Source organism: Aristolochia californica, unplaced genomic scaffold (assembly GCF_029961685.1).
Source record: "Aristolochia californica isolate CCGP_79_NKW_82.1479 unplaced genomic scaffold, dmAriCali1.0.hap1 SCAF_12, whole genome shotgun sequence".
Taxonomy (NCBI): Eukaryota; Viridiplantae; Streptophyta; class Magnoliopsida; order Piperales; family Aristolochiaceae; genus Aristolochia; species Aristolochia californica.
Genome location: NW_027181793.1, coordinates 31,495,378 through 31,506,810, shown reverse-complemented (window position 1 = coordinate 31,506,810; position 11,433 = coordinate 31,495,378). Strand labels below are relative to the sequence as shown.

Here is an 11,433-nt window from a genome sequence, read left to right as displayed (position 1 = left end):
GAGCCCCATCCTCAATGTTGTTTGACGGTGGGGATAATGAAATCCATATTCCTAACCAAAGGATACTAAGTTGTCCTTAGTGTCTTGGTTCTTCTTGTTAGATTGGCTTGACCTTTTATCTTCTTCCTTGAGAGAAAGAAATTGTTTTACAGCTCTCTAGGTTCTGAAGACACATTAACCTCGTCAGGTTGGCACTATTGAATAGTAACCATATTAGCTTAATCCAATCTGATAAAGATTAATAACCCTGAGGCTGAGGGTACTTAATACTGATGAAGTTACCTGATTTATACATTTATTTATTTAATGATCTCGTCCTACCCGCCATGGACACAGCTAAGGATGGATTCAAAGTAATGAAGACTCTCTCTCTCTCTCTCTCTCTCTCTTTCTCTCTCTCTTCACCTCTTTCCTCCAGGCTTTCGTGTTTCAAAACGTCTCAAATCCTATTCAAATTTCACGGTCGATAACATCCTAACATAGCTTGCTCATTTAAGGTTATCAGATGTCGCATTTAGGAATCCATTAATTCAGCCAAAGGGCACCTCTTCTTCCTGCTTCGTATAACATCTCTTCCCCTCTTTCACTCTTTCTACTCCCAGTCGTTCACAAGAGAAAATGCCCAAGGGTATCCAGAAATCCATTCAAGTTTACTTCTCCAAGCTCAGAAAACCCGTCTCTCCGCTCCATAATATTGCTCATAACCCTCATGTCGGCTCGACCGGGCGGCTGTTATCGGCGTGCAAACACCCCAGAACTCCTTCCTTCGTGGACGATCGTGATCAGAGAAACGCGGGCCAAGACGATGCGGCTACGCTCAAGGATATCGATCAGTTTCTGTTTGAGAATTTCAAGTCTCTGTATAAAGACTCCCGTCTCAAAGACGAAGATGACGGCGAAGACGAGAAGGGAGAGGAAGAAGGTAGCAAGAATGTGATCCTCTGCGAATCGCCCACGTTCGTCAAAACGCCGCCGAATCTACGCTCTTCCCATCGTTTCTTCGTCTCGACTTCCGACGACAACTCGCTGTTCGACGGACCACGGCCGAGCTCGGAAACAACAGAGGGCAACGCCCCTCGGTCCAGCTCCTCCTCCATTCCCGGGGACAGCCTCGCCGTTCTGACGTACTCCCGGCGCCCTTACGAGGACTTCCGACGGTCGATGCAGGAGATGGTGGAGGCGCGCGAGAGAGAGGGGGCCGAAGCGCCCTTGGACTGGGACTTCATGGAGGAGCTGCTATTCTGCTACATGAAACTGAACGAGAAGAGAGCGCACAAATACATCCTGGGCGCCTTCGTCGATTTGATCGTCAACTTCAGGGTAGAGACAGAGCGGAAGGCGGCGAGTCGGGAGAGGAGGAAGAAGGGTCCGAGGGAGAGGCGGGGTAAAGCCGCATCGTGGGGAGAGGTGAATGGCGCAGCAAGAAAAGCCGATACAGAGTATCTGTAAATGGAAAAATCTTGCAATATTTTTCTGACAATATTGAAACAAAAACTAGAAGAGTGATTCGATTTTTGCAGAGGCAAAGTAGGTGTTTTAACAATTTTTAAATCAAAGTTTAGATATTTAGAGTTTTGGTATTTCGCGGGTTTTGTTTGGGTTTCATGAATGTGTTGGTTGCTTCACTGTCGCCCCTTGGTTTTTCAGGTTGAACCCCCATTGCCCATTATTCTTTGCTTCCATGAAATGTGGCTTTACCTTCTTAACTCCGGCTCTGGTCTGTTAAAAAAAAAAAAAAAAAAAAAGCAGCAGTCGCGGTACTCGGTTTAGATTCAACATAGTTTACTTGGTCAAATAAAATGCAACAATTTGGAATCAAAAGATCTTCTATAACTGATGACACATCAATTATATTAAACTTACAAGTAAAAAAAGCTAAAAACTATATGAAGCGTACTTTGGACGTGGATCGTTATTGGCTTCTTTGGAGCTTTTTTTTTTTGTTTTTTTGGTCGGAGACTCGGACTCCATTCTCGTGGCTTTATTAAATACCAATTTGACCCACTTTAATGGAGTCTAAAGGGTGCTTGTCGGTCGGCGTAGCTTTCAGGCCACATCAGAGATCGGAATTAGACAAATGAAAACGAAGGGCAACGTTTCTGAGTCTTTCTCTTCCATAAATTTCAATAAGAATCGGCTGAGATCTGATTCATAGACAAAAGGGCGAAAGTCCCAGATGAAAAACCAGGGGCAGTTGCGTTTCTTCTGCATCTACTTGACTTGCTTTGCCGCTATAAGATCCTTTCTTTCTCGATGTTTTTCATGTCGGTCGTTTTCTGCCGTCCCCCCGGCGTTTACTCCTTTGAATTTAAATACCGAGGACTTGAATTTACAAATATTTACACTAAAAAACAACCTTTTTATTATAAAGAATGGCGGGGGTCATGACTTCATCAATAATTTGAAATTTTCACTTGCTACTGTTTTTACTTCCATGTCACAAGTACGAGTAGAAAAAATGTAGAGGGAATTGAGGATCCCCTGCTTTTGACTTGGCCATAAAGACTAACTCGAGTCGCCAGACGTGACTCAAACTCTCGCCCCCTCTGACCACTTTTGGAGATAAGAATCGGAGAGTCAGGATTCCACGGTTCCAACCCAAGCCGGTAATTTTCTCGTCTTTAAATAATTCCATCACCGCCATAACGGGCACAGAGGTAGAGAAGACTGCAGTTGGAACGGACAGGACAGGACTTGTTTCCGAAGAAGACTGTTGTAATGGCGCCGGCGTGCAACGGTAGCTCCAACATTCACGTCAACCTTCCGGAGATAAAGTTCACGAAGCTCTTCATTAATGGAGAGTTCGTTGACGCCGTATCGGGTACTCTTTTCTGCGTAATCTTGGTTTTGGTATCTTTGGTTTTTGCTCTGTGTCGTCTGTGATTTTCGGGTTATAATGTGGAGGTTTTCAGTTTGCGGTTGGAGTGCTGCTCGCTTATTTCGATCTTCTGGTTGTGTAATTTCCTGTTAGGAAAAACGTTTGAGACTATCGATCCGCGTAACGAAGAGGTGATAGCTAGAGTGGCTGAGGGAGATAGAGCAGATGTCGACTTGGCCGTTGGAGCCGCCAGAGAAGCTTTCGACCACGGAAAATGGCCGAGGATGTCAGGCTATGTAAGTTCCATTTTCTCTCAACATCTTCTCTTATATTTGTCGAATTCTTCTACTTTTTGTTTTTCATGTTTTCTGATTTGAAGCCGCCTCCAGGTATCGTTGCGTCCAATTTTTTTTCCACCCCTATTTTATCAAATGCAGAATTTTCTCCGTCCATTATTGATGGAAGGACGTTCTTCGTTATCTCTTCTTCGAACTTGCCGAAGGCTTAAGAAATCTTTTTCTCTCTTTATATATCTGAAATTTTACGATTTTTTTTTTTTACGAAATGAGAAGATTTGAATTCCAAGAACTGAAAAAGGAAGACAAATTCTTCGGTCAATCCGTAAATCTGGTCACTGTGTTGCTTTGATTTGTCGTTTTGGCCCTTACATGTACGAGGCTGCACAGCGTTTGTTCACTTTCTTCTGTGTTAATGGACTTACTCCCCCGTTGGAAGGTGCACGACGAGTGTCTCTCGTGTAGTCAGTAGTGGGCTTGCCGTAGCCCGTAAGGTAATATCAGTTTTGGTAATTGAAACGGGTTCTCTGCGTTTTTTGGGGGGCTGAATCTTTAATCAGATCAACCTCGGTCTTAAGGGCGTTTGGAATCGTCAAAACTCACAGCTCTTTTCTTTTCCACGTACGTTATCCAGTTCGTCTTCTTCCCAACTGAACCGCTAAATTAACCCAGCGATGGGTTCATCGGATAGGGTAAAATCCGATAGGTGTCTGTCGATAATAGCGACACGGACACCGCTGAATTAACCGACTATGAACAAACATTTTCCCAAATGCGGGCGTGTAGTACTTTTTCAATACAGGCGGCGGGCTGGACTTCGTCCGGATCCCGACATTAGAAGCAGAGAGAGCTCTCGTTGTCTCGGTCCTACAGAAAAGTCGTCTAGCGGTGGAGGCCGCAAGGCAAAGATGGAAAAATTCCAATAGATTCTCCTCCCTCTTCCAGAAGATCCTTCTCAAATACACGACAATACTGCTGGGAAGAATACTACTTGAGGGGCTACATTTATTGATCAGTTATTACGTGACAGAAGCTTTATCGTTATCGAGGCGGCACCCCTCTCCTTCTACTCAAATCCCACATTCACAAAAGAAAAGAAAAGAAAAAAAAAAAAATATTTCGTGTCGGAAGTCGTAGTTGTGAACCAAGTTGCATTTAATTTAATCAAGTAACCGAAGCTTGTTTCTTCCCGGGCCATTCTTCGTCCCACTGAAACGTCCTGGATTTGAGTGTTCGACATCAATAATTTACTTGCATTGTAATGAATGAAAATTCTGCGTGTGTTGTTACTGAATTTACCAGGCAAGGGGTCGAATCATGATGAAATTTGCGGATCTGATTGACCAACACTCAGAAGAATTGGCTGCAATAGATAGTTTGGATGCCGGAAAGTTGTTTAGCAATGGCAAGGCAATGGACATCCCTGCGGCAGCCATGATGCTTAGATACTACGCTGGTGCTGCTGATAAGATCCATGGATCAACACTGAAAATGTCAAGACCATTACAAGCATACACTTTGCGCGAACCAATTGGAGTTGTAGGGCACATAATTCCCTGGAACTACCCAACTACTATGTTTTTTATGAAGGTTAGCCCCGCTTTGGCTGCTGGTTGCACAATGGTGGTGAAGCCTGCTGAACAGACCCCGCTCTCTGCTCTCTACTATGCTCATCTTGCTAAATTGGTAATTTCGAATCCCTCTTCTCGGCTATGTTGCCTGGACAATTTTGATGATTCTTATTTCATATTTGAAATTGGCTCAATATTTGTATCTATAAGGGACCTATTTAGAGTACAAACAGCCGAGCCTAATTTTTAGTTTACATTGATTAGAGTATCCGATAGATAAACTTTTGCTCATGGTCATTCTTTGTAGACTCTGTTGACCCTATAGACAATGGTTTCAACTTGGGGTTTTAGTAATTCTTCTGCCATTCAATATTAACTGAACATTTGTGCAAGTTTTCCTTTTTCCTTATTCCTCTGCTGCGCACAGATTCTACACGAATTATCATTCTGAAATGCTCCTTGATTTTTCTCTTTTATGTGTATATTCTGTTTTTAATGTTAGGCTGGCATTCCCGATGGTGTTCTAAATGTTGTTACTGGATTTGGACCAACTGCAGGAGCTGCTATTAGCTCCCATATGGACATTGACCAGGTAAGACCTCAGATTTTTGGATTAGTTTACTTTCTTTCGGGCGTCTTGCATTGCAAGAGCAGCCTAATTAAGGATAGGAAAAATGATAAAGAGTAGCCCAAATGCTCCGATCAACAACCCCTTTTACCTTTATAATCTTGCTGATGTGCATTTAGATGGGGGCTTAAATGCATAAAACCGGTCCATGTTTTCCATGTAATGGCTCTCTGTTCTTTGATTTAAGAAGCTACCGATCTTCATTGTCTACTTATAGGTTAGTTTCACGGGATCCACAGACGTAGGGCGGTTGATAATGCAGGCCGCAGCAACAAGCAACTTGAAGCCTGTTTCGCTTGAATTGGGAGGGAAATCACCCCTTATCATTTTTGATGATGCAGATGTGGATGTGGCTGTTGATCTTGCTCGCTTTGCCATATTCACCAACAAGGTAAAGCTAATTTATAAATTTGATTACCCCACAGTTTTCCACAATGACTTTTGCTAATTTGCTGCAATTATCAGGGAGAAATATGTGTAGCAGGGTCACGTGTTTATGTTCAAGAAGGGATTTACGATGAATTTGTGAAGAAGTCGGCAGAGAAAGCAAAAGGTTGGGTGGTTGGAGATCCTTTTGATCCAATTGTACAACAAGGGCCCCAGGCAAGTCTCTTCCAAACTCGCAAAATTATCGCTATCTGATTGATTATTAATCTTTTCTCCTTGTTTTGGCAGGTGAGCAAGGAGCAGTTTCAGAGAGTTCTTACTTACATTGAACACGGTAAGAGGGAGGGGGCTTGTTTGTTAACTGGAGGGAAGTCCTTAGGTGACAAAGGCTACTACATTGAACCCACCATTTTTACTGATGTCAAGGTAGTGTCAATATCGATAACTTAATGTTCTCTTTTCCTTTCCTTGCATTTGAAGAAACCAATGTTCCAAATATTCTTTACTTCAGACTGTTATTTTCTTATTTTGATTTTTTTTTTTTTTTTTTGCAGGAAGATATGTTAATAGGAAAAGATGAGATATTTGGACCTGTGATGTCTCTCATGAAATTCAAGTAAGCTATATAACACTTGAAAAAACTTGGCAAACAAACTTTTGGAAAACATTGATGCATCTGTGATTGGATTTTTTTTTATGTTAATTTCTCAATCCCGCATTTTTCTCATTATTCTTTTTTCTTTTTAGATTAATCGTTGAGCAATGCACTTAGGAACTCCATAATGGTGGCATAAAAAACAAGTTTTTTTTTTTATTTCTCAGTTGCTACATGTTTGATATGCTTTTCTAGTGCATGGAATCCAGGTTTATGACTGAAATATGATTTATTGTCCACCTTGTTATTTATTAAGTTCACCGAGGCTGAAGAAGCTTAAATTCTACTTGGAATATGGGCATTTCAGATGCAACCACTCGTTCCAACCGTCTTTTATCTTAAGAAACAATCTTCTCCTTTCACATTTATGAATATCATAGCTAGGGTAAAAATAATTGAACTGTTCATTTTCTTGGGCTGCATTTGTGATACATTGATCAACTAACTTTATGGGATGATCCTCTCACAGAAGGCATAAATCTTCTCCTTTTTATTTTTATTTTTTAATGGGATTTGATAACTGAGAATTGATAGAACTGAATTGCTTAGTTTATATTGTTAAAGAAAATCCAGACAGCATATGCTTATCTTTCATGTTCTCTCAACTACATGCTCTATCTTGACACTGCACAGAACCATTGACGAGGCGATTGAGAAGGCCAACAGCACAAGGTACGGCCTTGCGGCTGGAATTGTGACAAAAGACATAAACGTGGCGAACAAGGTATCAAGATCAATTCGTGCAGGGTCGATTTGGATAAATTGTTACTTTGGTTTCGATAATGATTGTCCATTTGGAGGATACAAAATGAGTGGGTTCGGGAGGGACAATGGGTTGGCGGCCTTAGAGAAGTACCTTCAGACCAAGTCCGTTGTCATTCCACTTGTTGATTCCCCCTGGCTTTGAGCTTTCTAATGTTGTATTAGAAACAGATATTTCTGTGATTATACCACTATAATATATATATATTCAATTAAGGGTTTTGGATATGGCTTGAATCAAGCAAAAAGGGGTATTTGGTCTTCATGAATGGTTTTCTTAAATGGATAGCAAGATTGCATGATTTGACTATTGTTGTCATCTATTGACTTACACTCCCGATTTCTAACGAAGCTTTAGAGGGAAAACATGATTGATTATCCCATTTGTAAGTTCATCAGAGAGAAAGCTCGCCTCTGTAAACAAAAAGCTTTATTTGTACCTCTCCTTCTGTCATCCACAGAAAAACAGCTTTTAACCTAGAAAATGTGGAAATTTCTCCTGTGTGTTTTTGATGGAGCAGAAGCGAATGGGTATTGTTCAGGCGGATCGACTGAGACAAGACAGTCTTTCGTCTTTGAGCAAACAGTGAGAAGACAACAGTTATTCGACGAAGTTACTTGAAGGTGGTACGCTAGTAAAGAGTCGATGAGCTCAGAGCCATGGAGAATCGTAGAGTGGGGAGACGACAGATTTTATTTGCAGAAAATTGTGGAGACCCTGCAATCCCATCTCTCTTCCAAAGCCGCTCATCTTGTATCCACCAAAAGGGACGTCATGAGACAATGCAAAATAGCAGTTTACCCACACAACTCCTGCGCGAATCGACCTAGTCATCCTGTTCGCCAGATTTATATCCTTCGTCAATACTGCCGCTGCAAGCCCGTATTTGGTGTTGTTTGCTCTCCCGATCACTTCGTCGACCGTCCTGAGCAACAATTCGCAGGCCAGGGATCAGTAATTTGGTTTTCTTGGCAAGCCTGATTTGCCTTTTCTGAACTAGTTCGATCGTCAACGGATGAGAAGGGACTTAACTTGAATTTCATGAGGGACATCACAGGCCCAAATATCTCTTCTTTCGCAATCACCATCTCATCCTGCAAGCATGATATAAATCCGCTGAACAGTATGGAAGTGAAGATTAGTCTATTACCGTGACATCTGTGAAGATGGTGGGCTCAATGTAGTAGCCTTTGTCGCCCACAGATTTCCCTCCAGTCAACAGAGTAGCTCCTTCCCTCTTACCATGGTCGATGTAGGCCAGAATTCTCTCAAACTGCTTTTTGTCTACCTGCAGATGAAAGATTTTTTAGTATCAGACAACTTTTTGTGTTTGTCCAATTGCAATCGAAAATAAAATAGTGGGTGAAATAGGCAGTCAGGAATTGAATTGCAGGGCAGGAGAAAATCCGAAATAACTATTATCTGGTTAAATCATCGATAGGAAATGAGGAAATTACCTGAGGACCTTGATGAACTTTGGGATCAAAAGGGTCACCAACCACCCAACTGTTTGCCCTTTCGATCATCTTCTTCACAAACTCGTCATAAATCCCTTCTTGAACGTAAACCCGAGAACCAGCTATGCAGATTTCTCCCTGTGAATTCGATCAAATTGGCCGAGTCATTCTCTCACGTAAAGCAAAAAATTTAGCAAACTAATAACGAGAAGCTGCATCATTGACCTTGTTAAAGAAGGCGGCCATGGGCGCTAAACCAACGGCCATATCAACATCCGCATCGTTGAAGACTATAAGTGGTGACTTCCCTCCCAACTCGAGTGAAACAGGCTTCAAATTGCTCGTTGCTGCTGCCTGCATTATCAGTCTTCCAACTTCCGTCGACCCTGTAAAGCTCACCTGGAACCAGTTGAAACCCCTTCAATGATGGAAAACTACTTGCGCTAAGAGAAACTTGTGATTGTAAGTCGGAACATTCAGAATACGAGAACAAATAGTGTTCAGTTGATTCATATTCTTTCAGTGAGAGAAAGAGAGTACCTTGTCGATGTCCATGTGAGAGCTGACAGCAGCTCCAGCAGTTGACCCAAATCCATTGACAACGTTGATGACACCATCTGGAATGCCAGCCTGAGAAGTCGCAGGCAACACAACAGAGTCCTCAGTCTTATCATGAACTATGATTTTTCTCTCTAACGTTTTAAGCAAAAGACTGTAGAACAGGAGAACCGAAGCTCACCAATTTAGCAAGATGAGCACAGTAGAGAGCAGAAAGGGGAGTTTGTTCTGCTGGCTTGACGACCATAGTGCACCCGGCAGCGAGGGCAGGGCTGACCTTACCGAAGAAAATGGAGATTGGGAAGTTCCACGGAATGATGAGCCCAACGACTCCAATCGGCTCCAGTAGAGTATAAGCCTGAAATGGCGATGACATCTTTAAAGTCTGGCCATGGATCTTATCAGCTGCCCCGGCGTAGTAGCGAAGACAATTTGCCGACTCCGCGACATCAAGTGCCTTTGTCAACGTGAACAACTTCCCGGCGTCCAAACTGTCGATTGCTGCCAATTCTTCTGCGTGTTCATCGAGGACGTCTGCGTATTTCAACATTATCCGGTGTCTCTCCTGCAACCGCACAATCAAGAACAACAAACTTTGAGGAAAATGAATCAAATCAGAGGGACCATTTTTTTTTTTTTTTATTTTGAAAAATAAAACGAGACTAGCTGTTGAGAAGTGGGTGAGGAGGAAATTACGGCGCCAGACATTCTCGGCCATTTTCCGTGATCGAAAGCTTCTCTGGCTTCCTTGACGGCCAAATCCACATCTTCTTTATCTCCCTCTGCTACTCTCGCTATCACTTCCCCACTGCGTGGGTCAATCGTCTCGAACGTTTTCCCTGTCAAGGCATCAGAAATCAGGTGGGCGAAATCATTTTATTTCTCGAAACCATAGAAAATTGATAGTAATTAACTTTACAAGAACAATTTGTTGAACTAAAATACTGCAATTGATCAGTTAAAACAGAGAAACCTGAAACAGAGTCGACGAACTGTCCGTTAATGAAGAGCTTGGTGAACTTCACTTCCGGCAACTTGAAACAATTATCGTTACTCGGTGTCGCCATTGAAACAGCTATCTTGATCAGCTTCTTCTAAACTTGTTCTGTGCTACAGTTAGGCTTTTTATCTCCTGCAATCTACTGTTCTAGACATGAGTTCCCTTACTAATATTCAACCCTTAATACCGTAAATGAGTCAACGACTCCAATTCGATCGCCAACCATCACTTTTCCTGGCAAACGCGGATAATCAGAAGGGGAAAAGGTAGAGGAAATTCACAAAAAAAAAAAAAATCTTTGATCCTATCTTCACAACTTTCATCCAACTCCAAGTAAGTAAATTCGAATTGAAAATCATAATTGCCATAAATGTCGCACGAGCTCTGTTCCGCTTCTGCACGACTTTCTGAAAAAAGAGAAATGACGAAGAGATGAAACAAACCCAGAAACCAACTCCAGATGATAACTTCGTCCTGCGAAAAAAGGTTGCGTCGGACAAGCTATTGACGCACGATCTTTCACCTGCTTCTCTTTGTTTACTCAGTTGTGGCAAGTGGCAAATCACAATTCACAAATGGTATCTACCTTTTTAATAACATCAAAATCATCTTCGGAAAAAGACGAGAGAAAAGAGAAAGGAGAGTAACTGATGTAGGAATAGCAACTGCTGGTAATGTTGTCGTTGTACTTATTTTTATTAATTTCATGATTTATGTTAAATTGAGATTTTGCATTTTTATAAATTAACAATAAAATATAAAAAAATCTACTTTTCGTTAATCATATTTTTAAATAATATATATTTTAAAAAATAAAAATTTTAGTGTGTACAACATCCTTTCCCTTTATAAGTATATTATTTTCATTATATTTATAATAGTAATAATAATTTATTTTTTATTTTAAAATTTTAAAAAACCCCAAAAATAAATATAAAATAAAAAGAAAGCAAGTTTAAAGTCATTAAATTCATTAAGGTATGTACCCATGAAAAGAAAATAAATTTTTTATAATTATTATTCCTAAAAATAGTTAGTAAAAATAAGATAACGATAAGATTTTTTTTTTTACTAATTATTTTTTAAAATAATAATGATCAAATTTTTATTTTTATTTTCTTTTCCATTGGTTCCAAACAGAGCCGAAAATTTAAAAGAGAAACTGATCAAATTGGATTAGCAGGCAAAATTCATAAACTAATAGATCACTTATGTTAAAGTTTATTTTATTTTTATTAATTTTTAATAATAAAATAAAAGGTAACAGTATTATCATACAAAATATAATAAAATAAATAAC

General features: G+C 40.7%; 3 protein-coding genes across 4 annotated transcripts; 2 read left to right on the top strand and 1 right to left on the bottom strand.

Moving 5' to 3' along the window:
* Positions 1-618: 618 nt before the first annotated feature.
* Positions 619-1,449, top strand: LOC137946903 (transcription repressor OFP14-like). Its single transcript, XM_068793185.1, has one exon. The coding sequence runs from the start codon at positions 619-621 to the stop codon at positions 1,447-1,449; it is 831 nt and encodes a 276-aa protein (XP_068649286.1).
* Positions 1,450-2,667: 1,218 nt separating this feature from the next.
* On the top strand, positions 2,668-7,365 carry LOC137945433 (aldehyde dehydrogenase family 2 member C4-like). Its single transcript, XM_068791326.1, has 9 exons — positions 2,668-2,821; positions 2,972-3,114; positions 4,417-4,800; positions 5,188-5,277; positions 5,531-5,704; positions 5,779-5,916; positions 5,989-6,126; positions 6,255-6,316; positions 6,989-7,365. Exons 1-9 carry the CDS (start codon positions 2,719-2,721, stop codon positions 7,260-7,262), a joined length of 1,506 nt encoding a protein of 501 aa, XP_068647427.1. The 5' UTR covers positions 2,668-2,718; the 3' UTR covers positions 7,263-7,365.
* Positions 7,366-7,502: 137 nt separating this feature from the next.
* Positions 7,503-10,249, bottom strand: LOC137945677 (aldehyde dehydrogenase family 2 member C4-like). Of its 2 annotated transcripts, XM_068791648.1 has the most exons (9): positions 10,107-10,249; positions 9,830-9,972; positions 9,315-9,698; positions 9,116-9,205; positions 8,801-8,974; positions 8,576-8,713; positions 8,269-8,406; positions 8,151-8,212; positions 7,503-8,043 (listed from the first exon to the last, which is right to left on the bottom strand). In XM_068791648.1, the coding sequence occupies exons 1-9, from the start codon at positions 10,198-10,200 to the stop codon at positions 7,770-7,772; spliced, it is 1,497 nt and encodes a 498-aa protein (XP_068647749.1). In that variant the 5' UTR covers positions 10,201-10,249; the 3' UTR covers positions 7,503-7,769. The 2 variants fall into 2 exon arrangements, with proteins under 2 accessions (XP_068647749.1, XP_068647750.1); XM_068791649.1 differs by lacking the exon at positions 8,151-8,212 and having other exon boundaries at positions 7,856-8,043.
* Positions 10,250-11,433: the final 1,184 nt, after the last annotated feature.

What these genes read in the sequence shown, in the direction of transcription:
- LOC137945433 (XM_068791326.1), top strand. Translation starts at nt 2,719, where the DNA reads ATGGCGCCGGCGTGCAACGGTAGCTCCAACATTCACGTCAACCTTCCG. An exon ending in TTGCCATATTCACCAACAAG is followed by an intron (nt 5,705 to 5,778) that starts GTAAAGCTAATT and finishes TGCAATTATCAG; the next exon opens with GGAGAAATATGTGTAGCAGG. An exon ending in CCATTTTTACTGATGTCAAG is followed by an intron (nt 6,127 to 6,254) that starts GTAGTGTCAATA and finishes TTTTTTTTGCAG; the next exon opens with GAAGATATGTTAATAGGAAA.
- LOC137945677 (XM_068791648.1), bottom strand. Translation starts at nt 10,200, where the DNA reads ATGGCGACACCGAGTAACGATAATTGTTTCAAGTTGCCGGAAGTGAAG. An exon ending in TGGCCGCCTTCTTTAACAAG is followed by an intron (nt 8,714 to 8,800) that starts GTCAATGATGCA and finishes TCGAATTCACAG; the next exon opens with GGAGAAATCTGCATAGCTGG. An exon ending in ATGTCCCTCATGAAATTCAA is followed by an intron (nt 8,044 to 8,150) that starts GTTAAGTCCCTT and finishes ATTGTTGCTCAG; the next exon opens with GACGGTCGACGAAGTGATCG.
- LOC137946903 (XM_068793185.1), top strand. Translation starts at nt 619, where the DNA reads ATGCCCAAGGGTATCCAGAAATCCATTCAAGTTTACTTCTCCAAGCTC.